We start from the raw sequence: 25,608 nt of genomic DNA, 5'->3' as shown, positions 1-25,608 counted from the left end.
CGGGCTCAGAACGCGGCTCAGCAGATGCGATTGGCCTCGAAGGGACCTGCCGCCGGGCGCTAGGCATAAACGCGCCCGTTTCCTCGGAGGAGCCAGGGCTGTAGGACAGGGTCGGGGGCTGGTGATCTAAATAAATGCGTTACGGAGAGGGACGTTGAACCCGATCACTTTCCTTGTCGGAGAGGCCAAAGGCCGGCTCCTTTGTAACGACGGAGCTGCCGTCGCCCGTCTCCACTGGGCGAGGGGCAGCGGTACATTGCAGGAGAGGGTGGAGGGGAGCGCGGAGGCCGCAGCCAGCGACGGGGAGGTTGGGCCGCAGCGCCGCCGACCCGACTGGCGGCGGGCTGGACGCGGAACTCGAATCACCCCGGGGAGGCTGGGAGCAGGGGGCGGGGCCTTAAGGGGCGGGGCCGGAGGGCGGGGCGGGCCCTTTGGGCCCTATGAGTGGCCGACTACGTCCACAGCTCCCGCCTCTCGGCCAATGGAGTTAGAGGGGGTGGGGCAGAGCGGGGGCGGGGCCATCGCGGATTGGCGGAGCGTCAGGAGGGGCGGGGCGGCAGTGCGGGGCTGAGATTGATCGAGCGCAGGGGGCCCCGCGGCACAGAGCGATCGGGGCAGCCGGCGGCTGCGGGCCGCCGCTCGTGGCTTCGTCCGCTGCGTTTCCGCTCCCGCCGAGCCCACGCTGGCCCGGGGACGCCCCGCGCGCGTGCTGCCGGCCGGGCTTCGCCCTCGCTCACCGTCTTTTGTGTCTTTTCCTTCCCCGCCCTCCGCTCTCCCCGCCCGCCGTCCGCCCGCCCGCCCGCCGACTCCGGCCGCCACGATGCCTCCGCTCCCCGCGGCCGACGCCGCCGACGCGCTCCGCCTGCGGCGCCCGGCTCGCTTCTGCTGCTCCTGCGGCGGTGGCGGCGGCGGCCCGCGTCCGACGCGGGGCTGAAGGAGGAAGAAGAGGAAGCGGGGCGCGCCCTCCGGCCCATGCCGCCGCCCCGGCCCGGGACCCGCCACGGCGCCCGCGCCGCCGCCCTCGCCGGAGCCCACGAGAGCTGCATGGACGGGCATGGGCTTGAGAGCAGCATCGCCCTCCTGCGCCGCCGCCGCCCCAGCCTCCGCCGCCGCTGCCGCCGGGGCTGAGCCGCGCCGCCGCCCGGGGCTCGGCCCGCCGCCCCTGGCGCTGCTGCTGCTGTTGCTGCTCAGCCTCGGGCTGCTTCATGCAGGTACCGGGGGCGCGCGCGCGCGCGGGGCGGGAGCGGGGGAGCAGCCTCTAGGGCCGGGGGGGCTGAGTTCCCTGATCCCCCACCCCGGGGGGCAGAAGGCGCTGGCCGGGGCGGGAAAGGCCTCCCCAGCTCCTGATTCGCACCGTGGCCGGGCTGGCGGCGCGGCGGCAGGAACACACCCGCCGACCGAGCGGCGCGCCCAGGACACACGGGAGCGGCCTCTCGCCCTGCCTCCCGCCCGCCCGCCGTCCCCGCCTTCTGCTCGGACGGTGCATGGACCCCTCCTCCCGCAGCCACTTATCAAAGATGTAGCGCGCGGGCGGGGGTCTGCGCTCCCGAGACAAACGTTCCGGATGCTCTATTGCTCTCTGCACGGGTGTTTTACTGAAAGTCAGGCTGGGATCAGGTTTCCGCTGCCGCCGCCTCCTAGGCTGGGGAGACGAGGAGCCTGGTTGCTGCTGCTGCCCTGGAGTTGGGGGTGGTGTCGAGGCGAAGAAATGGCACCCGATGGGAAGATAATTCAACGCGTTTGAAAACCTGGGGGTTCATCTTGAAGTCACTTAAGACTTCTTTAAACTGGGATCGCTTTCATATTTGCGAAAGCCGCTTTTAATTTCAGCTCTCACCCCCTCTTTGGAAAAACTTCGTGCTTTGCGGCTAGCCGCGTGTTTTGGGGGGTTCCAGGAGAGTGTGACCGAGCTCTTGCCTTCGGGAACTTCCCCGGTGGAAGCAGCAGTGAGGAATCTGTTCTTAGCGAAGTAAAACCTTTTTGTCTTAGCGACGATGAGCCTTCTAGCGTGTTTTGCCCGTTTTTCTTTTTAAGATCTTTTCAAGAACACAATGGTATATGTCAGTTATATCTCAAGAAAGCTGGGGAGAAAAAAATCTAGAACACCCTTTACAAATAAGTACCATTCCTAGCAGCATATCTAGACAAAAAAGTTTTTTCAATGCCAAATTGAAAAAGACAATCTATCTTTTAGTTTGAGAGCATGTAGAGCAGTAGATACGTTATCCTTTGAGATCTTTCTGTCCTGTATTTCTGGGACAGCAATCACAACGCTCTGATCTGGAGAATACTGAACTATAATGCCACCCAACTGTGCCAGAGTTAATTTTTATTTATTTATTAAGTCATACCAGCGGTGTTAAAAATCCGGGAGGTCTTTTAAGTAATGGGGAAAAAATGTGACATTTGAACAGACGACTAAATTTAGTTTTGTGTAACTTTGCATTGTGATGTAACAGCTGCATTTTAACTCTGTCACTTGTGGAAACAGACTGAAGTCTTAATGGAGAGTGTAAATAGCAAGTTTTACAATGATGAGGGTTTTTAATTAGTGATTTTAGAACCTTAGCAAGTAAAGTCCGTCCGCTCACGGTTGCATGGAAAACTTTTTATGATGTGTCAAAAAAATAAATTCAGGAGTGTTTTGTGTGAAGAAAAAAAAAAGTGTCCATAATGTCAAAGTGTCGATTTCTTGAAATGGAAATTGAGCTGGTGAGCAGGCCTGTGACCCTCTTGACTGCGTAGACATTGTTTCCTTTAGTTGCCATAGGGTCCTGTAACAGGATCGGAATGTGGTCCTTGAAGCTTTCTTCGATGGCCTCTGAAAGGCCTAAGAAGTTGGTTTAAAGGTTTAGAAAATTCAGGTGCCTTAGTTCAAGAATGCGAAACTCCTCTCAGTATGCTAATGGGCTCACACTGAAGTCCCCATTAGATTCTACCCAGAGTTGCTGTAGTGAGTGGTGTCTGTGGATTGCTTGTTGGAATGAAGCAATTAATCTGGTTTTAGGAAAGAGGGCTCTGTTTGAGAGAGTTCTTTGAAGAATGGTGCTATTGAAATGCAGGGGTTGTGTCTCCGCAGAGCAGTCAGCCTCACCTCATGCTCTTTACAGATGGGCCACCATATGTTTTATGCCCGGATCCTTATAATTTGCCTCCACACCCCAGATGGCCCTGCGTTTCACTTAATTCATTTCAGCATATCTCATTTCTTTTATTATAATCTGATGATTGGGCTGCAGATTCACCCGTGCAGGCCTGACATTGCGGAAACCGCCTTGAATGGTGAGGTCTTTATGTCTGGGATCATTCATGAGAGCTCTAGACTGACAAATCCTTTAGTAAATTTGATTTACTGGGATGAAAATATGGTCACATCATAGATGGTATGATTTGAAAAAATAGATCTGTAGCTGCAGATTTTGAATTCTGCCCTTGGGAAATGAAAAGGATACTTTTATTCTTTTTTTTTTTTTTCTCTTAAGCAAACCTCTGCACTTCCTGAATGGAGATCCAATATGGGAGTTCCTTGCTTACTCATACACTTCATGGTTTTCTTGGCTGCATCCTTGAAATGGTTTCTGCTCTGCATTGTCTTGGCATTTTGACAGGAGGCTTACTTTACTGCCTCTTACAGGCAAAGTGTGCATTGTCATTATAAATTCATGAAGCCTGGATATTTCTGGGTGTATGCTGCAAATTAGTCATTATATGCAGGAGCCTGTGATGGGGCTGAAACTGCTGACCCACATGCGCTTTCTCTCTGGTTAGCCCTCCTCCATCCCACCGTCTCTATTCAAAAAGTCTGTTAGAAACCTCATCCAAAACAAGGAACTGGGTTTTGTGTGAGATTTCTCAAAGGAATCAGCACCTACCTGCTATGAAAAGGGTCTGGGGAAGGGAGGAAGGGAACAGAAAAGGATCTGGGAGTCTAGATTCTGCTTTTCCTTTCTAAACAGTTGCATCTGCCTTTCCATGCTGGTCTTACTTTTGATATTTTTATGACTATTTGAAATAATTATAAGTGAGTGTATGCTCGGCTAGATTTTATAGACCATAAAAAGAACAGAATAGGCGCTGCAAGTTTAGCGGAAAGTTCCTGTGCTCTCATTTATGTGTTGTCCAAAAGCTGTTTGTTACTGAATGAGCCTTGGCTCTTATATTTATTTTCTTGCTTACTGCTTGCTGTGAATCTGATTTTAAAAGAAAAAGAGAAATGATGTTGCTGTTCTTGACGTCTTTTTTTTTTAAGCTATTAAGTACTGTCTTGAGAATCAGAAATTTTGTTGGGGCAATGAAAACAAGATTGAGGAAAGGCACATGTCCTGGGCTTCATGCTGGCAGTTTACGGTCCAGCCAGGTCAAAGCCTTTAGGGTCCCTTTGTCTTGATTTCCCCATCTGTAAAATGGCTTTAATGCCACTTTGGGGGTTGTTGGCTGGTTTTATTATTTTGTTTCCACTTTTTGCCTTTTTGAGTGCAGATAGCTGAAAGATGATTTGATCTACTTTGTAGAGAGGAATTCTGTAAATACTAGAGCTGCTTTTGCCAACTTTGGAATGAGAAAGCGTAAAAGGCCCAATGCATAAAGATGTGTCTGTGATTTTCATTTAGTGCCTTAAGTAATAGCTGCAAATTCACAGCTCCAAAATATTAAAACATTTCAACCTTCTCTTTTACTTGTGTTAAGTCAGATATCCAGTCTTGACTACATTTTTCCTTTTTGGTTTGGAAACTTAGGAATGGTTGGGGAAGTGCCTTACAAGGTTGTCATCTCCTACTCCTTATTTCCCCAGCTGATGCCATGAACAAAGATTATAGGGTATTTCACTCGTTTAAAAGCAGTTTACTACTGAAAAGACTAAAAACTCCTTCTACGATGATTATCAGGGTTAGTTTTAAGTCTTTATCAGATAACATCCTAAATCTGGATATCATCCTGAAGTTTTATTATGCCTAAATCTTGAATAATTACACATTTAATAATACTCTACTGACTGATGCACCCCCTCGGATATTTCATGCCTAGAAAGGATCACAGAATTTACTTTAGAACAACCTCCTCATTTCTCAGATGAGGAACCTAAGACTTGAGATTGAGGCTCCTCCACAGTTGAGATACCTATAAAGAATGTGCAGGTAACACAAATACGTGTTACAGTTCATTTCTATAAAATTTGAGGTGTACAATAAAGAAAATTGTTTTTCTTTTCCATGATTCTGGTGTTCTCCTTTTAAGGAATACAATATTAAACTGATTAGTGCACACACTGACCTAGTATTGCCAGTTCATTGTGGGTTTTGAGAGATTTTACAAACTTTTGTGTAAGAAGTTAGGGGCAAACCATAATTTGAAAACTTACTGTTTAAATAGTAGGGCAGTAATCATATGATTTTTCATTACTTTATGTTAGCTTTACTTAAACCATTAAGTTTATGTGAATCGTTGATTTAAGGGGGGAAAGTAGTTTTATATATACTCAAAGAATTCTGTCTCTGTTTCTGCTTCTAGAAAAAATACATAGTTGGTGGGATCACCTGTCAGTGTTGTGTACATTTTGAGTTAGTATACTTTTACTGTGAACTGTTGAGGAGCTAGAATCCTGGGGAGATTGATGTTATGGGATAGTGAATACCTAGCTTGGTCAAAGCAGTCACTTTATTTTTTTAAACGATCATTTATACTTTGTAGAAACCAGGGGATTACGTGTGTTAGTTTATATGCAATTTGTTGGTAAACATTTCTCAAGAAAGACAGAATAACTTAGTATGTGCATTTTTTCTTGATATTCTTCCCCTGTAGCTAGAGTAGAATTGGATAAAGGTGTTTTAACTAATCACGCTATAACTTAGGAGTTTCCCCTCCCTGAAATGTGCAGGCTTTACTCATGGTTTTGTGTACAGACTGTGCTTTTCAAAGCAAATTACTTACGCAATTTTCAAAATCAAAACAAAGTTCACATCTTTGACTTGGCCTTAGAGCAAAGGGATCTTTCTCAAAATCTATAAACAAGAGCAAAGTTGATAAAATATTTCCTTTATCGTTCCCTTGTAGTTTAGCCTAAGAACACCTGGCTAAACTCCTGTTCACTCGCAATGGCCCACGCTTTAGTTGTTAACCAGCTGCATGCAGTGGTTCTCCCAGTGGCTTACTTTGTGAGAGGCCAAGAAGCCACAATGCAACCCTATTTCTGAAGGCCTTCTTAAAATAGGAGTATAGGAAATAGAACAAACAGTTCCCAGAGGAGAATGTCCTTTTCTCATGCAGCCCAGAAAGTTGTGAAGCCATTAAAAAACATTCGGTCTCAATCTTCTTTCTCCTAGGTGACTGCCAGCAGCCGGCCCAGTGTCGAATCCAGAAATGCACCACGGACTTCGTGTCCCTGACTTCACACCTGAACTCTGCCGTCGATGGCTTTGACTCTGAGTTCTGCAAGGCTCTGCGTGCCTATGCTGGCTGCACCCAGCGGACTTCCAAAGCCTGCCGTGGGAACCTAGTGTACCATTCTGCCGTGTTGGGCATCAGCGACCTCATGAGCCAGAGAAACTGTTCCAAGGATGGACCCACGTCGCCTACCAACCCGGAAGTGACCCATGACCCCTGTAACTATCACAGCCACGCGGCAGCCAGAGAACACAGGGGCGGGGACCAGAACCCTCCCAACTACCTTTTCTGTGGCTTGTTCGGAGACCCTCACCTTAGAACTTTCAAGGATCACTTCCAGACGTGCAAAGTGGAAGGGGCTTGGCCACTCATAGACAATAATTATCTTTCAGTTCAAGTGACGAACGTGCCTGTGGTCCCCGGATCCAGTGCTACTGCGACAAATAAGGCAAGTGTACTTTTCTCTTCTTCTTTTCTTCTATAACTTTCAGATGTTTGATTCTTCAGACGACTGTTGAAGTATGATACAAAACACCTTGTTTAAAAGGAACTTCTGTTGGTCAGCTTGGCACACAAGGTGGATGAAAGATTAAATGAAAATTACTTGTTAAAAAAAAGATTTTCTCACTGGAATTCTTGTGGGTCTAAGTTTAAATGGGCAATGATACGAAAAATAAAAAGGAAACAGTGAAGTTGGGTTCTCTAGGGAAAAGGCAGGCCTGTTTAATGAAAAAAAAAGTTCTTTTTTTCCAGTGATGTCATTTTTGAGTGCAGATGTGTGTGGCTCTTGAAGAAATCCATGTTCAGATTTATCAGATGACTGCAGTGGGTGTTCTGAACAAAGAACGCCGTGAAGCCTAAGAGAGCGACTCATCAGGAAATCTTATTGGAAACTTGGAAGCTATAGTAAAATGTGGTGACCAGGGAAGTTAAGAAGTGGGATTTTTCAGAGCAGTAATACCTAATTCCGTGTAACCTCAGGATAAAATTTAAGTCAGCCAGAGGGGAAAACGGACAAAATTAAGCTTACCGTGTCTAGCTGCCCTTGTCTGTGGCTGGTGTTTATTTGTTTGTTCATTTAAGGAAACTGACACTGAAGAGAGAGCCTGGAAGCCAATGTTAAGGCCCAGAGTCTTAGTGCAAACAGGTGGCAAGGAGCTGTGACTGGGTTTCCAGTTGTCGGGCCAGGCTGATTCAGGCATTAGTAAGTAAAGAGGTCCAAAAGGGTTTTCCACAGAAATGGTGTCCCAGGGGCTTCCCTGGTGGTGCAGTGGTAAAGAAGAATCCATCTGCCAGTGCAGGGGACACGGGTTCAATCCCTGGTCCAGAAAGATCCCACATGCCTCCAGACTACTAAGCTCACGCCCCACAACTACTGAGTCAGAGCTCTCGAGCCCGTGTCCCGCAACAAGAAAAGCCACCACAGCGAGAGGCCTGCACCCCACAACTGGCGATTACCCCCACCCCACTCTGGGCAGCTGGAGAAGGCCTGCAGGTAGCAAGGAAGACCCATAAACAATTTTTTTTAATGTTTCTATTGTTAAAAAAAAGTGTAACAACAAGGAACCAGCTCCTTCGCTGTCTCCTCCAACTAAAATCACACATACAGGTTTTCTTATCTTGTATCATTTCATTTGTTTATTGTATCTTTTCATCAGTTGGTTTCGACTGAAATGTAATTGACAGCTAGCACGCTTTTGTAATACTTATGACTGTTCTCTTGATTCCAGGCCTTGCCTCCAAACATATGTAGCATAGTTTTTAAGTGAATTTAAATTATTTTACTTGGCATTTTGTGGAGGGAATTTTAGCACACTTCCAGAGACTGTATGGAGACACTCTGGGGTGTCACAAATCTAAGATTCATCGCCCTGAACAAAGGCGACTATACATTGGTCTAGACATCTTAGGGGAACTATTTACACTTCAATTCCCAATAAAACCCAAGCTTGTCTTTCCAAATCTTATATCTCAAATAAACTTTTCTTCCTCTGGTTTTTGTAAGTACACAGATAATTTTTCCTGTCTGTCTATTACAATATGTATTTGCTATGTTATTAAGTTAGTAGCTGCAAAGTCATAAGACAAGCAGTGAGCAACAGTTCATCATTGCAGACTCAAAGGGCATAAAACCTGGTAATAGTTTTTGAAAAGACATCACACTGAAAAGTCAAGAAGGCAATTCCATTGAAAATGCAGAAAATCATCAATTTTGCAGATAATTGAGAGCTTGGAAGGGTAGCCTTCACACGATACTTTTGAGATTAATAAGTGCTGTGTGTGTGGGAAAATTTACAGTTGACCCTTGGACAACATGGGTTTGAACCCAGCCAGTCCACATATGTAGATTTTTTTCAGTAGTAAATACTACAGTACTATATGATCCCTGCTTGGGTGAATCCTTAGGTACAGAACCCTGGATACAGAGGGCTAGCTGTAACGTTATATGTGGATTTTCAACTGCCTAGGGGTCATTGCAACTGACTCCTCTGTTGTTCAGGGGTCATCTGTATTGTTTCTTTTCACAAGCCCAGAGTTTTATTTTCCAAGCCTTCTGTCCAGTCACATGTCACTCCTATTTGGTGTTCAGCCTTTCAAAACTCTGTCCTCTCTACTGATTGTGTTGAGAATATCTGGGGACACCTGGTTGCCTTATGAGTACTCATAGTATATGAAGGCGACAGTTGACACTGCAGTACTTTAGATCATTCTATTTCAGTTGTGGCTGAACCTATCATAGCTTTTAGCAAATACATAAGTATAATTTGTTTTCTCCCTCGCTTTGGTGAGGATCAAAGGTTTTATCCTTTCCAGGAAGGAGAGAGGGAAACGTTATCTATCTTTTATCATAAATTCAAGCAGACAATGAGAATGTTTGGTCTTTAATTGCCCTATGGGAAAGTATTCCCCCACATCTGGTGACCATGCTGTTCAGCAACAAATTACTCTATGGCTTTATGACCTCCAGTGCTTTTTTTTTTTTTTCTTTTCTCTTTTTGTAACTCTGTCCAAAGCCCCCCAAAAGCATGTGAAGGTTACTTTTGAGGGCCTGTCTCCATGTTGGTATGGCCTTTGCTGGTGAAACCAAACAAAGGCCTAAAATCACACTGCAATTCCTTTTGCTGTACCCAGGACCAAAATAAAACTTTTAAAAAATTTCTAACCAGTGAAAACAATCCGCTCCAGTACGCCTGAAGAATCCCAGGGACAGAGAAACCTGGTGGGTTACTGCCCATGGGCTCCCATAGACTCGGACACGACTGAGTGGCTAACACACACGCGCCATGAAAAAAATGCGATGCTGAAACTGTCGTATCTAAGCAGCCATTCCCTCCACCACCCTCAGCACGAAAGTAAAGCACCAGACTCAGGTATGTTGCTCAGGCAACTCAGTCCTGGGGCCGTGGGCTTCTTGAGCAAGGCCATCATCTTCGAGGCTGTCTTTGTGAGCTCTGCCTGCCCCCTGAACACCCAGGTTTCCCTCATCACGGAAAGATAAAGTTTAGGGGGGAAAGAAATCTAAACAACAGAGGGAAAGAAAACGAAGTCATCTCCGCTCAGTTCAGTTCAGTCTCTCAGCCGTGTCCGACTCTTCGCAGCCCCATGGACCACAGCACGCCAGGCCTCCCTGTCCATCACCAACTCCCAGAGCCCACTCAAACTCATGTCCATTGTTGGTGACACAATCTAACCATCTCATCCTCTGTCATCCCCTTCTCCTCCTGCTAGCTGAGCCTTTCTTCACCAGGCCTGCCGTGCTTGACAGTGTGGTCTCAGCTCCCCGGTCCACGCACTCTCTGCCTTCCCAGGTGTGCCCAGATATGCCTTCTCAGGGCCGAGGCTCCGGGCTGTGCCCTGCACCAGCCTGTCTGGCTCCCTCCTTTCCCCGGAGTCTGTGTGCCTGGCCACCTGGCTAGCTCGATGCATTCCTGAAGGTGACCCCAGGGCTGTGTTGCCCGCCTCCCCACCCCGGGGGCTGCCAGGGCTCCTGGGCACACCTGCACACACCTCTGCCGAGACCTGTGTCTGCTCTGGGCCACCTTCCCCATCTTTGGCTGTAAGAGGTGGACAGCTTCAGACCTGCAAATGCTCTGCAGAAAAGATATGAGAGAGGGGACGAGCTGAGAACAGGCAGGGTTGGCTCTGTGGGAAGGAGCACTGTTTGTGTTTGGGGCTCCGGGGGGATACAGTGCTGTTTTCTGTCCTGGCCCTCACACAGATAAATGAGCAGATCATCTGTAGAGGGTGCTGGGCGGCGTACCTTCCTTTCCACGTTCTCTTTTCCTGCCCCTCAGTCTCAACTTCATGTTGTGTATCTATGTATCCCTGTTTATGTGGATCCAAGAGGGAATTGTATATGCCATGATTGCAGAAGGCAATTTTGGTGTGAATTACTTCATAAAAAGATTTTGCACTTCACAAATGGATTCCTAGTAGCATGTATGGAGATCTCCAATCTCTCAGGTGCATTTAAAATGATTTCCTTTTCCCCAAAATTTCAAGGATGCATTTATTACACATCTAAACAATGGTCTTCCCTTGTAGCTGAGTTGGTAAAGAATCTGCCTGCAATACAGGAGACCAGGGTTTGATCCCTGGGTTGGGAAGATCCCCTGGAGAAGGGAAAGTCTACCCACTCCAGTATTCTGGCCTGGAGAATCCCATGGACAGAGGAGCCTGGAGGGCTGCAGTCCACGGGGTCGCGAGAGTCGGACACCACTGAGTGACTCAACGACCAAACACTGGCAATACTTTTAACAATTATTTTGTACAAATAACTTGTGTACTTTTGCTTTGTTTTTCAAACCTTTCCTTTCAGTGTAATCATGTCCTTTCTTCAACATTCTAACTTGCTTATCCTATTCTTCAAAGTCAGGGAAACAAAATTGCAAGTAGGAGGGGATATTGAGATGACAGCCAGTCTTTTAGAGATCTTCAGATCTTGCTATACTGCATCCTTCAGTGAGAGAAGGTGGTTTACCTTCAGGCAGTTTGGTTTTGGGGAGGAGGTGTGTTCCTTGTGCTTGACCAAGCCAGGTGAGTGGACACTCAGGTGCTTCGTATGTCCTTACTGCTGCCATGGACCACCAGTTGCACTAACCCACGGGCAGCAGGGCTCTGTGCCTGTCCAAAGCAGGAGAAGAGAGCCTGTCTTTCAAAGTCCATAAAAATCTGTACTTCTGGAGCTCTGGCTACTTACTGAGAAATTTTCCTGGAAATCGTCGGTGGCTGATGATACTGGAGATACAGGAAGTCTTGAGTTCCTGGGCTCCATTCTTGCTTGCTGCCCACAGTGTTCCCTGGTGATAAAATGCCCTTCCCTTGTAGGGTCGTAGAGCACGAGTTGGGTCCTCTCCTGCTTTTGATGCCCCTTAGCATGCCCTGTTGTTCAGCAGGAGAATGTGGGCACATAAACCAATGTTCAGGGTCATTCTCTGTTGGTTATAAAGTCAGAGCCAGACGTGCCTCTGTTGCAAACCCGTCCAACGATTTTTTTTAGGCATATCTCTGGATCAGGCTTTGGGAATCTGTCCTCTTTTGACCCTAAGCCTAGTGGATTTTTTTTGGAGCTAAGTTTGTAACCAGTTATGTTTTTGGTATCTTTATGGAGACTTTGTGAGCTGCACAGTGGTGATCATTCTTATTCTCACTAAGGAAGATGCCTCATCCTCTTGTGTGCAGAATTAGGTCTTGAATACATGGACACTGTCCTCGCATGCAACACTGTTACAGAGGCGATGCTCTGTTCTTTGAGAATTTAGATTCCTTCCTGAGCGCACAAGTTGCCTTGCAGATTTTAAGTATCCCTTAAAGTCTGAGGTTGCTCTTCGTTATGATTATCTGCTCCTGCGGATGGCTCTTGCCATCTTTATGTTTTGCATCTCGTCCTGCTCCTCCTTGTTTTGCAGAAATGTTTTAAAAATTTTTAAAAAGTTGCAAGATATATTGAGCTGTATTGTTGAACTATATTGCAGAACAGATGGGAAAGAGGTTTGCAGTTGTCTAGCTCCCTGCTCAGTATGCTGTGCGCCTTACTCTGATAAAATGTACTGTTTAGTGTGGCATCGGAAACCCCAAGCATCTAAAGGCCTATCGCGTCTGGAGATGCTGAGGTCAATGTAGTCTCTGCCTTAGTCTAAGCTCATAACTAAACTTTGCTGCCGTCACGTCATGGAGAATTATGAGGTTTGTGGAGGTGGGGGGAAGCCGTTTTTAGGGTTTCTTTTCAGAACATTGGGGGCCCACGTTATAGGCTGGTTCCAAGTGCTCCAAGTTGCCTCTGGGGGGTCAGGACCAGGAGTTTGGGCCGGAGAGATGGACTGCTGTACCTCGGACATAACCCTGCCCACCGGCCACTGTCCCAGGTCAGTGTTCTTACTCCCAGGACTTGGTACCGTCTCCCTTTTCACCTTTCACCATCAAGGTGTACCCCCACCTACACCCAGATTTCCTCACTCCTCTGAGATACCCTAGCAGGGTGAGGAACCCTGGATGCTGTTACTGAAAGGTAGTTGATCTTTAATACACAAAAGCTTGCTAGGGTAGTTGACCGTCAGAATCACCAGTTCTTAGTTGATTTTTCAGGGTTCTGTCTCATCTTTAAGATTCATAAAAGCATTTCTTAGGTAATCCTTATCTGCCCTGAATTTCCTTATTGTAGAGACAATAGTTTCTGGAAGAACAGAAATCAGCTGTAGTTGTTCCAGGTGGTAGTATTCCTGATGGTCCTTTTCTGTTTCCTGCATAGCTCTGGTTTGTACTGGATTTTAAGGTCTTAGGCCCAGAAATTATTCAACTTCACTTCATGTAGTTTTCAACAGACTGCCTGGGGGGTGAAAGTATATTTGGGCAAAGGAAGCAGAAGAAAAGGGGGAGACATTCTTACCTCCATGATGTACCGTAATGTGAACGATCATTTTGTGGGATGAAAACAGGCCTACCTTGCTTATTCTTTTGGCCATGCTTTCCAGACAAGATCTGCCTTCATTTTGTCTGTTCAGATTGCATGTACTCTGGGTAACTAGGCCTCTATCTTCTTTCTGTTCCCTGGAAGGAAGAAATATATAAGATGTCAGTGAAAGCTGTCTAAACATGTATAAAATTTGTCTCTATACCTTGTCAGTTTTGCATTTCGAATCTCTGTATGTGCCAGTGTCTCCGTCCCAGACGTAGTTTGGAAGGATGAAAAGGACCTTCAGAATCCCCCATGTGTAAGTGACAGTAACCCAGCGCCTGCCTGAACCAGCCAGAATTCCCTGCGAGTGCCCTGGGCCTCTGCTACTTTCAAACAAACCCAGCCTCCTCCATAGTTTGAACCAGAGGCACCCAGCCAAGTCTGATACACAGCTGAGAGTTAGAACTTGTTTTTCTGTCACATTTCCAAATGTCTCTCTCTGCCCTGTTAAATTTTCTTTGAGTCAACATTTTGAGAGGAAGGGGCGAGCAGGAAACATTGGATGGTTGGTACTTTTTTTTTTTTTTTTTGGTTGTTGGCTTCAATTAATGCTAACCAAACAGTTTCTGCCCCTGCGGAATGTGGCATGTTAAAAGAGTCATACCTACAGTGTTGAACAATGAAAGCTGCTACCTTACCCGTTTTGTCTTTATTTGTTTTGACTGCAGGTAGAACTTGCTCTTCCACTGGTTTGGATTTTGTGTTCTCCTGGGTGGGGTAACTTCAGGACTTCTTAAGCTGCTCAGCTTGTCCTAAGTATAACAAGAATAGCGGCACCCATCTAAGATGCAGACTTTAACGGGGGAGCCTTGCAGTGAAAACCCATTGCTGTTGGGTCTAGAAGGAACTTCAGATGAAATTGGGTCTGTGGAGAGAGGAGCTCAGTATGTCCCAGTGAGCTGGTTATTTTAAGAGTCGGAGCCCAGAGAACCTTAGCTCCTGCTGGTGGGGTTGTCTCAGCCCTGGAACTGACTGTGTACACTGCGGATAGGATTAATGTGACAGCATTTAAGGACCAACTTCTCATCTGCTCTGCATGTGCCCCTGAAAAGGGGGTCAGTGTTTGCTCTTTCCTTTTTAAAGGTGTGAGTACACACACAAACACACGTGTGTGTTTATGTGGGGTCCATGCCTTCCCTGCTCCCCGCCTCAGGAAAATGAAGACAGAAGGATATTGTTTTGGAACTTTCCAGTTAACTGGCTTCTTGGAATATATGGTCACCACCTCTAACCACCTTGTTCCTGAGTGGGCTTTGCGTTTTTTTTTTTTAATAGCCCTGGGAACCTGAAACTGAACCTAGAAGTGACAGAATGTGAGTGCATTGTGAGACCTTTAAGCCCTTTTGCTTTTTAAATCACCTTCCCAAACTGAAAAACGATCAAAGGGGCTGTGATTTCCTGATAATCCCCGTCGGTTTGGGAAACAGCTGTGCTGAACCTCGGCCCAGAGCGTTCACCCGGGTTGCTGCGAGAGCCTGGGGATCTGTGTGCCCCTCCTCACCCCATTAGGAGGGAGATCCCAGAAAGCCAGACCTGCCGGGACAGATTCCTGCCCCTGAGTGACTGCAGTATTTTTAGCCTCTGGTCCAAAGCACAGCGGCTTCCCTGGTGGCTCAGGGGGTAATGCGTCTGCCTGCAATGCAGGAGACCTGGGTTCGATCCCTGGGTCGGGAAGACCCCCTGGAGAAGGAAATGGCAACCCACTCCAGTATTCTTGCCTGGAAAATTCCATGGACGGAAGAGCCTGGTAGACTCCAGTCCATAGGGTCACCAAGAGTCGGACACGACTGAGCGACTTCACTTTCACTTTTCCAAAGTGTAGCTGCAGCCTCGGCCTGGAATACTGTCCCCACGCTCCTGACTGCCCGTCTAGAAGTCTAGCGAGGGCGTCCGTACAGTGCAGAGACCAGGCTCAAGCAGGAAGGTCCCTCTGGAGTTCTTCGGGTGCCGGGAAGGCCGAGGCACCCCCGGCCTCCCCTCCTCCCTGTGAACTCAGCACCTTGTGCCTCTGGTCTGTACAGGGAAGCCGCCCATTTCCCTGCCTCTGAGCCTGTTTATGCTTCCAGCCTTCCTTGTTTTAAATGTACAAAAATCGCTCTTTGGATGTCTACTTTTTATTTTTTGCCTGTTGCTTTTATGTATCCTCCCTGGGCCTGCTTCTTCTCTCTCTCTCTCGCATGCTCTTTCCAGCCACCGAGCTTAATGCTTCCCCCCTGGACCACCCTAGCAGCCTCAACTGTGGGTGTCCTTCTCCTTTGGTTTGGTTTCTTCTTTCTCCAGCTGCTGCCAAGAAGCCCTCCAGCAGCCAGGCAGCCCTTGTTCCTGCATGCATTACCTAGGGCAACCCTGAAGAATAAATAAGTCTCATCATTCTGTGTCTCTGGAATCCTGTGGGTGCTGCTACAGCAGAACTTGGGGGAAAGAAACTCAAGAGGACAGAGAAACCTATTTGGGTATCTTTAGGAGGCTCTAGATTTTTCTAGTCTCATTCAAGCCCAAAAAAGGAATCCAGAGGGAAATTTCTTCTGCTCCTCTCCTCTGAAACTCATGGACGGCTCTCTTCCTGTTAGCTATCTTGTCCTGGCCCAGTGAAATGACTTAACCTGGGCTTTTGCAGATGTTGAATTCAGACTTCCTGAGTTGCAGGGGTGAAGTTACATTTGTTTCATTGAGTTCATGCCTTCCTGGCTGATTTTTTTCCTTTGTTTCTTGGTGTTTTTTTTTTTTTTTTTAGTTTTTCAGGAAAATGATCAATGACATCAATTACTGACCTCCTTAAGTATGGTCCATGTACTCTCCTAGGCTTTGTATGAAATTGTTCAAACAGAAAGTTATTCTAGATGGATATGCTTTTATTTCCTGCCTCATAAAAAGGAGAGAAATCCAGAGTTGTTCCCAGCCTAACCGAGATCCTTCCTTAGTGCTTCGGAGCTTCCTAGTCTCGGACTTCTCAACATTGAGAAACATTGGCCCCCTCAAGTTAAGGTGATGTGTTTTGGAGCTGGCGATAGGGCACATGTGCTTATTTCTTTGAAACACACGCTCTCATAGGAATGATCTCCTTTGTGCTCAGCTCTGAGAAGTAAGTAGAGGCTATATGCCGCTGACCTGGTGAGAGCAAAGGCCATGGGCACAGCGTGCTCTGATTTCTCCCACAGTCATCTGTTTTTTCAGCCTATAATTGCACCCAGAGGATCTGAGGAAGTAGACACATCAGCTAATTACGTGAAATAAAATTAACCTTAGTTTTCTTAACACAAGCAGAATTTTAACTGGATACCTGTCAACATTGGGTTTCCCTGTGTGCCAGGCTGATTTCCTGTGATTTTCAGAGTGATAAGCACAAATAGTTCAGGGCACAGCCTGTGGGGAATTCTGCTGTTTGAAAACCTCCTCACAGCACTGTGCAAGGCTGTTGAGCTTGGAGAAGCTCTGTGCATTGGCACGGCAGTGCCTGGTTCTCTGGGTGACCTCCCTTTCATTTAGTTCATTTTTATTTTATTTTATTTTTTCCTGATGGAAAGGAGAGGCAGGTGCCTCTCAGTGTTGGCATTTCACAGCAAACCCTAAATCCTTATTGCCTTTCTCCTGTGGAAAGGTTGATTTGTGGCTGCTGTCTTGCTTCTCCTCAGAGACCCTGTAGGCGGTAAAGATCTCAGGGAGTGAAACATTAAAAATGAATGAGGAGACTGGCGTAGTTTGTCTGAGGTGGGGGTTGGGAGGAGCTGGGCGGGGAGGGTTTAACAAAAGGCATTGATGTTTTAAATGCACAGAAATGCCATCCATCAATAATAAATGGTGTGGCATAGAACAGATGTGCCAAATTGAGTTATTACAGCATATGGATCGGTTCGTAGAGGGGGGAAAGTAAAGAGCATAGCTGTTTTTAAATTATCTGTTTAAGAGCTTTAGAATACAATTTTGAATGTCCTGTTCTGACCCCTCTGATAGTTGCTAGCTGGAAATAGAAAAGCGTGTGGAATTTCCAAACATTTCCATTAACATTTGAGTGTTTTTAAAGTCAGAATTGTTGAGAGCAAATAAATTTTATTTAATTTTTCTGAAGAGGAGGATAGAATCAGAAAATGAATTTTGGCCCTTTCTGGTTAAGTGCTTGCCTTTTAAGACCTCAGGTTGCAATTGTATGAGGGATGAAAATAGTTTACACACCCTGTCAGGTACTGTTCCCTGGCGTTTTCCACATTTGCATTGCTTATATCTCTAGGTGCCTCTTCAGTATCTGCTTAAACTACAGAGGGCCACTCAGGAAACCACTCTCATGCTTTGAGGTTGATTTGTTGCCCTCAACATCTTGATTCAAGGGCTGATTCTATACACAGACTCTGAGAGCAGATTATCTCGCTAAAAGAGAAACAGCTAGAGAAACATCAACTTCCTTGTCTTGCAGAAAAGGTCACTCTTAGGAAATTCGACAGATAGACAAAAATGCATTAGGTACACTGGAATATGTTGTGAGTGTAGACAGCAGTACAGAGGTCAAGCTTTGAGTTTCACCTGATCTTCTGGAGGCGTGGGAGTTGCCTGTTGGTGCCACAGGCAATGGCAAGCCACTCCAGTACTCTTGCCTAAAAAATCCCATGGATGGAGGAGCCTGGTAGGCTGCAGTCCGTGGGGTCGCTGGGGGTCGGACACGACTGAGCGACTTCACTTTCACACAATGGAGAAGGAAATGGCAACCCACTCCAGTGTTCTTGCCTGGAGAATCCCAGGGATGGGGGAGCCTGGTGGGCTTCCGTCTATGGGGTCACACAGAGTCGGACACGACTGAGGTGACTTAGCAGCAGCAGCAGCAGCCACAGGTAGAGCAGAGGACACCAACGTGAGAGCTGTTTGAAATGACTCCTGAGTTGGGGTTGGTATTTTTAGTGAAAACAGCGGAGACTTGGTGAGACAGGAACTATTCCTTTCCTGTTAATACTGATCCTTGCTTGCCTTTGTTGGGAACTTGTTTGGAGTTGGATCCCTCTGCTGTGCTGTCCCAACAAAACTAATTCCTCTATGTTTTTCCTAAGGCAAACTGAAAAGTCCTTAATTCTTGCAAATAAGGCCAAGTTGGTTTAAATTTGAGGTTTGTTAGGTTGGAAGGACAAGTGGCTTAGCTGTTGTAGAAGAATTCACTTACTCTTTGAGTGTGGATGTTCTGGTTGAAAATGAGGATAGCGGCTGTATGCAAAGTCTGTTACTCTTCTTGTAGCCATCTGTATTAACTTGCAGTCCTTTCAGGTGCAGAATTTACTTGAATTAATCTTTTCACCTCCAAGAGATCTCAGCTTGCCTCTAAAAAGCACTTGTCAAACTGTCTTTAGAGTCACCAAATAAATCTATTTTATAGTCCCATTAGATATCTAGCTCGAAAAATCCCACTCGCTCTAGAAGGTCATATGGTTGGATGCACAGCAAATTTCCTGAAATCATCTCTGGTACACCTCCTTCAGGTTGTTAGGAAGGTGTTGAAACGTGAGAAGGCTGGTCATGAAATTAAATTGTGGCTCAGAGTAATTAGGCAGGGAGAACACCAGGCATTCTCACAGTGCATTGTCTGGCTTTTGGTTGCAGCTGCAATCAACGGATATGAATTTAGCCAGTTGCTGCAGCCACAGCTGGTTCGGATCTGGCTTTACAACTGGCTGAAGTGAAATGAAATGGCTGGAAAATTCCAGTCAAGTAACACCAGTGGGAACATGTGGAATTAAATAGCGTGAGCAAATGCTGGCCGGGCTGGGGGAAAGCCTTCAGACATAACCCTGAGGGTGGCGGGAGGGCTTGTAGGGAGAAGGGTGGGGAGGGAGGCCCCGTGGCCTTTTTAACAAGGGTCTATTGTTTTGATTAGTCCCCTTGCAGGAGGTGGCCGTTTGCCTCCATCCAGAGTAATTTGTAGAGTGTTTGGCCTGTCTCCCTTCCTCCTTGACTGAAGTCACCTGATACTTTTTTCTTTTCTTCAAGAAGAAAGCATAATAAGCCATTGCCTCACTTACAGACATTAACTCAAATCTCAAAAGGTTGTCTCCCCACCCCCGCCCCGCCACCTGCTTGGGGACCATTTTCCCATCTTGTGTGATCCAGAAGTCGCTATCTGCCTTAGCATCATCTTTCTAGCCCCTGTGGCAGAGATGTCGAGGATGTTGGAGGTGCTCAGAGTTTTTTTTTTCTAAGTCCTGTTTTAATTAAGTAAAGAAAGTAAGTTCACTAAAAGGAAGTTTTTGTATTATCAGTAGATTTTTTTTTTTCCCCTACATGAATTTTCTGCTTAATTTGGAGAGTTGAGAGTTGACTAGGGAACAGATTTCTGAGAAGCTGAAGGGCCAGCATGCTGTTTGGGGAAAACATTTGCTGTAACTAGGTTTAGGGTATTTATTCTCTGCCAGTGCTTGGGAGCGCACTTGCCAAGTGATTTCGCTGTCCCAAGGATTAGCCGGTCATGTGAAATGTTTGATGAAGAGACTTAGAGAATCTTTCAGGCACATGGTTGGTAGCTGTTGCTGGGCTGGCTCCCTCCTCAGCTTTCTGTCTCTTCCCTGAGTCTGTGTGTATAGCTCAGTTTGTAGTGATGAGTCACAGGATATTGTTTTAGAGGCCAAGGGAGAAACTTTTTAGAAATCACAGTTCTGGTAGGTTTATTATTAATGAAGTCACTTAGAGCATCTGCATGACTCAGAAAGGAATCTTCTTTCTTTCTCAGAGCTACCTACCACAACTCGTCTGTCTTTGGAAGGAGACAGAATACAAATTATCAACAAAACTTGCCTATATCCCAACAACGTTTTTCTGTCTTAGGAAAATAAAAGCTTTTTGCTGAGACACACTTTCTGGATCTGTGTCAGTTTTTCGTTCTAAATACGTAGGACTTTGGGACGTCCCTGGCTGTCTAGTGGTTAAGACTTCTTCGCCTTGCAGTGTAGAGGGGTGCAGGTTTGATCCCCGGTGAGGGGGCCAAAATCCCACTATGCCTCATGGCCAAAAAAAAAAAAACACATCAAACTGAAACAATATCGTAACAAATTCAATAAAGACTTTTAAAAAATGGTCCACATCAGAAAGAATACATGTATATGTATGGTTGAGCCCCTTTGCTGTCCACCGGAAACTAACACAACGTTGTTAATCAACTGTTCTCCAATATAAAATAAAAAGATAAAGAAGTCCACATCAAGAAAAAATACATCAGTTCAGTTCAGTGGCTCAGTCCTGTCTGACTCTTGCGACCCCATGGACTGCAGCAGGCCAGGCCGCCCTGTCCATCACCATCTCCCAGCGTTCACTCAGACTCAAGTGCATTGAGTTGGTGATACCATCCAACCATCTCATCCTCTGTTGTCCCCTTCTCCTCCCGCCCTCAATCTTTCCTGGCATCAGGGTCTTTTCCAATGAGTCAGCTCTTCTCATCAGATGGCCAAAATATTAGAGTTTCAGCTTCAGCATCCATCCTTTCAACCAATGAATACATAGGGTCTTCAAAAGTGTCCCTAACAGTGACGCCATTCACCTGCAAGGCAGAAGCAGATACAGGCTGAGTTGGGAGATTCTGGCTCTGGCCGGTTCAGCCTCCTGAACTGGAGGGCAGCTCTCGGGGCCCAAGGGTGCTGTCGCGCCCACATCCCTCCCATCTGTGTTAACACTTTGTCCGCCTCCCTTCCCGCACAGATCACCATCATCTTCAAAGCGCACCGGGAGTGTACGGATCAGAAAGTGTACCAAGCCGTGACCGATGACCTGCCGGCCGCCTTCGTGGACGGCAGCACCAGCGGCGGGGACGGCGACCCCAAGAGCCTGCGGATCGTGGAGCGGGAGAGCGGCCGCTCGGTGGAGATGCACGCGCGCTACATGGGGACCACGGTGTTCGTGCGGCAGCTGGGCCGCTACCTGACGCTGGCCATCCGCATGCCCGAGGCGCTGGCCATGGCCTACGAGGCGAGCCAGGACCTGCAGCTGTGCGTGACCGGCTGCCCACTGGGCGAGCGCATCGACGACGGGCAGGGCCAGGTGTCCGCCATCCTGGGGCCCGGCCTGCCCCGCGGCCCCGCGGCCCGGCCCGGCTACACGCTGGAGACGGCCAGCGCGCGCTGCCTCGAGCAGGTACCACTGAAGGACATCTACTTCCAGTCCTGCGTCTTTGACCTGCTCACCACCGGCGACGCCAACTTCACGGCCGCCGCGCACAGCGCCCTGGAGGACGTGGAGGCGCTGCACCCCAGGAAGGAGCGCTGGCATATCTTCCCGAGCAGTGGCCGCGGGGCTCCCCGTGGACGCCCCCTGTCGTCTGCCACCCTGGGACTCACATGCTTGATCCTTGCTGTGTTTTTGTAGGGGATTGTCTTTTTTTTTTTTTTTTCTGTTCCGTTTCTCCTTCGGTCTATAACAAAATTTTTAAAAATATATATTGTCATAATATATTGAGTAAAAAGAGTATATATGTATATACCATGTATATGACAGGATGCGCGTGTCCCGGGATGCCCACCTGATTTGTACATATCGCGTTTGGCTGTTTTCCACGTAACGTTGGATGTAGTGTTCTTGGACCGTTACCAATTTTGGTTTTTGGTTTTGTTTTGTTTTTTTGCAGTTTTGTGAAATGTTTTATAACGTTCCCTGCCCGGGGACCTGTTAGAAAGCACTTTATTTTTTATATATTAAATATTTATGTGTGTACCCGGTCAGTACGTATATAGTACACGCGCGCAGACACCGGATGCGGCGTGCCCTTGCAAGTGGACCGGCGACCTCGTCGGCAGCTCTTGCTGGCGGCGCCCTCCCGGCCTTGGCCACCGCCGCGCGCCCAGCTTTCACCCACTGCCCTCCTGGTGCCGCTGCCTCGCTCCTTGGAACTAGGTCCCTGCCCGCTTCTCCGGCCCTCAGTCCACGTGGAAGGACTGTTAGCGCCCCCGCCCCCGCCCCAACAGGTGCTCTGGCTGTTCACTGATCTAGGAGGCGCGCTCCCTCTGGGACCGCTGCCACTTGTTTTCAGAAGGCGGGGAGAATGTTCGCACAGCTCTTATTACCTGGGATTGTCACATCTGAGCACTTAAGAGTGTGGTAGGTTGAACCGTATGAAACTGCTGTTTTTCTAGCTCAGGAGGGACTCGAGATGGCAATGGGTAAGGAGATACCAGGCATCTTGCTAGAGCCCTCTCAGACTTTTGTCATCCCTCAGTCCCTGTTCAAACTGTTGCTTTTCCCTCTTTTAACTCCATTCTACGTTGAACAAAGAAAGTGCGAACACCTAAGTGCAGCGATCGTGCCTTGCTCTTCCCTCTGTGATTTGTACAAGCCCACGTTCTCAGCCGCCTGCTCTCTGGCTGTCTGGACCCAGTGAGCCCTCCCCAGGCTCATGTTGGCGCCAGGGAGCCCAGGCTCGGGTGTATCAGAGTCTTCCATGGGAAGACCCAGATCCCATCACAAAGGTTTTCTCTTCCTTGCCCCCGACGCCGTGGTCTTCCTCAGTCTCCCGCTTTGCGTCTGAGTGTGTGACGGGATGGACTGGGGTGCTCACAAGAGATGTACTTCCTCGGCCTGGCCCTGTATGCAGCTCAGCTGGGCGCTGGTTGGTCAGACATTCTCACTGGCCAGTGTTGCTCCCCACGTGGCCTCTCGATTTAATCACTTTCCCTCATAATATGCGTAGGTGCCTATTAGTTGCTCATTTAACTTGATAGTGATTTCACCGAGCCACATGAGCCACTCCTTCCTTCTTCCATTCCATCATTGTTGGCACCTCTTGAAAACAGGAAACCACCCAAAGGCAAGAGCAGTAGCTGGGAACATGAACTCCAGGATAGACAGGTTTCTATTGTTATACCTAAAATGTAAATACCTGCTTCCAAGAATTAGTGGTAGTTTGTACTTGAATCATTTATGTAAATGCAAACAGACGTTGGTGAGCTTGAAAGGCCACAGATATTTGGGTCAAGGTTGTGTGTAGCTTTAGTTGGCCGGGTTAATTTCTTCCTTCTGATGAGTGGCACCACCAGACTGGTAGCAAAGAGGATGTCGCTTTGTGAAAGTTCTGTTTCTTTGTGAACTGATCTGTCGGTCACGGCATGGAGCTGTCAACTCACCAGAGGTGGCAAAGCTTCTCTCGAGTCTATCTTCCAATGTATGAGAGAACACTCTTGGCCAGTCTGGGAAAATCCCGAAGGCATCCTGCCTCTTACTGGGCAAAGACGCAGCGCCAGAGAGCTGGACCCAAACCTGTTATCCTTGTATCAAAGCCGAAGGGGGCCTGCCTACCATCAGCTCTGAACCGTGACTGCTTTTGTTCCCTTACGGAATCACGTGCCCAGGTCAGAAGCTGTAGTTAGCTAGTACTTCTGTTATGTAACCGAGTAGAATGCAGGAGGAAAAATATTTAGGGTACCTCTAACCACTATTTTTGTGCAAATAGTCTAAAAGTGGAAAACGGTAGAAGTTTTCTATGCTGTCTGGGTTTAGTGTGTACATGATGTAACATACCTGTGTCCTTGTCGGCGAAAGCAAAACACCCGCCTCTCCTATTAGCTGGGAAAAGGAAACTGGTTGTTTTGCCACATCATTTACCTGGAAAAGTTGCATCACAACTCTTAGCACCAGTGAATTTGGCTGTTCTCCCTTTGTGGTCAGTGTCTCTCTATGACTCTGAAGTCTTCCCCACGGATAACTGTTTCAGAAATACAGGTATTTCTCTAGAGAAGGGCCTGGTTTATTTTCTTCTGTTTCTTTCACAGAATGTCTGGGGAGGAAAAAAAAAATGTTCCTTGCACATGTTGGCTTTTGAAATCCCCCCCCCTTAACCAGAAGCGTTTTGGGTCATACTCACACATTAGGGAGGACGTCTTCTGGAGAAGCTTAACCTTGTGGGAACACACTGGTTTTCACAGATGTACCACATGGCTGTCTAAAGACTCAAAACTGTTTTTTTGTCCTTCCCTTCTCTTTGTTACCCTCGGAAACCCCCACAGTGTGTCGAGCCCTTGCAAAGAAACCTTTAGATGTGGTTCATAGGTGTATGAATAAGTATCTGTGTAAAACAGTGAGTGCGCAGTGTGTAAATACTTTAAATTATTCTGGTAGAAAAATAAAGTTACGTACCCTGCTGTGGAATGTTTGTTCTCTGACTGTAGTGACCCCTGCTGGAAGGGTGGAGAAATAGCAGAAGAAAGGGCCTGAGGGCTTGTGTGCACAGGCTCCTTCATGGTTACTGACAATGAGTCGTTCAGCCTGTCCACGAACTCACTTATTTTCTGAGCTATATCACTACTGTAGTTTTCCCTTTCTAATTTCTAAGCAACTGGAAATAAGTCAGTGTCTGTGAGATTAGTCCCCTGGTATCATCCCAAAGGTCTGTCTTTAGTGTTAGTTTTGGTCCCCTGCAAGCATGGAACCTGCATTTGGTTCTTTGAACGCAGCTTGGATGGTAGCAACTTCATTAGTCCTGGTGGGGAGGATATTGGGGCAGGATTTTCTGGCTTTGTAAACTTTTGTAAATTCTCACTTCTTGGGTGTTCCAGAAAGAGCCATCACAAGATCACAATTTGGTCTCTGTTTAAGAAACATGCCAAAGGGTAGAAAAGCTTGAGAGAGAATTAAACCCAAACTGAAGGCACAGAAAAGCACTGTTAGTGCCACTAGGCAGAATACTGAATGGAGCAAATTCTGATTGGGGAAAACATACATAGTCATTTCTTAAAAGAGAAAGTTAACCCTTACATGTGGTGTTTATGTGTGGCCTTTCAGAACAAATAAAAAAGGAAAATTATGTCAACTGAACCACCCACATAAAGTAAGATAACAGTGTTACCGCCGCTGGGCACCTAGTGCTTATGTCTGTACCGAGCGAACACTGAGAAATAATCTACGTCACCGTGAAGTCTACGCTTAAGAGGAAAAACATTCTTCACTGTGTTCACATCCAGACCTCCAGCTTTCCAGGGATTGAAATTTGAGCAGCTGTCCAAAGCCTTACAAAGAAGCCATTATTGTCTTGAAGAGCAAAGGTGACTGACAGATTCTGAGAATCCTGTTATCTCGGTTTCTCTCTCTCTGCTTTGGTAGCCACAGCGTTGGGCAGCACCCTGTTGGCCTGTGATCACCTGGCATAAAGCACAGGGATTTCTGCTGTCCTTTATGGGTCAAGACACTTTTGCCTCAGTTTGTCCCCTGTTCCCACAGTGATCTATTTGTATGTGAACCGAGGAACATCTCCCCCACAGAGAATGTAATCCAGACATCCAGAAGCAGGGAGCAGTTCCCAGTTCTTTGCTATTGCACTCCCTAGC

The 25,608-nt window shown here is 47.2% G+C and overlaps 1 protein-coding gene across 1 annotated transcript; it reads left to right on the top strand.

Annotated features, from left to right (window-relative positions):
• The first annotated feature begins 923 nt into the window (after nucleotides 1-923).
• Nucleotides 924-24,433, top strand: RGMB (repulsive guidance molecule BMP co-receptor b). Its single transcript, XM_055429694.2, has 3 exons — nucleotides 924-1,211; nucleotides 6,321-6,829; nucleotides 20,999-24,433. The coding sequence occupies exons 1-3, from the start codon at nucleotides 1,055-1,057 to the stop codon at nucleotides 21,659-21,661; spliced, it is 1,329 nt and encodes a 442-aa protein (XP_055285669.1). The 5' UTR covers nucleotides 924-1,054; the 3' UTR covers nucleotides 21,662-24,433.
• The last annotated feature ends 1,175 nt before the right edge of the window (nucleotides 24,434-25,608 follow it).

Source organism: Moschus berezovskii, chromosome 8, assembly GCF_049115385.1.
Source record: "Moschus berezovskii isolate FMDL1 chromosome 8, NW_MosBer_1.0, whole genome shotgun sequence".
In the NCBI taxonomy this organism is placed as follows: Eukaryota; Metazoa; Chordata; class Mammalia; order Artiodactyla; family Moschidae; genus Moschus; species Moschus berezovskii.
This window is presented reverse-complemented; position numbering and strand designations above follow the sequence as displayed.

Excerpts from the sequence above, each read along its gene's own strand:
- RGMB (XM_055429694.2), top strand. The coding sequence starts at position 1,055 with ATGGGCTTGAGAGCAGCATCGCCCTCCTGCGCCGCCGCCGCCCCAGCC. Across the intron at positions 1,212-6,320 it reads CCTCGGGCTGCTTCATGCAG|GTGACTGCCAGCAGCCGGCC; the intron begins GTACCGGGGGCG and ends TCTTTCTCCTAG. Across the intron at positions 6,830-20,998 it reads GTGCTACTGCGACAAATAAG|ATCACCATCATCTTCAAAGC; the intron begins GCAAGTGTACTT and ends CTTCCCGCACAG.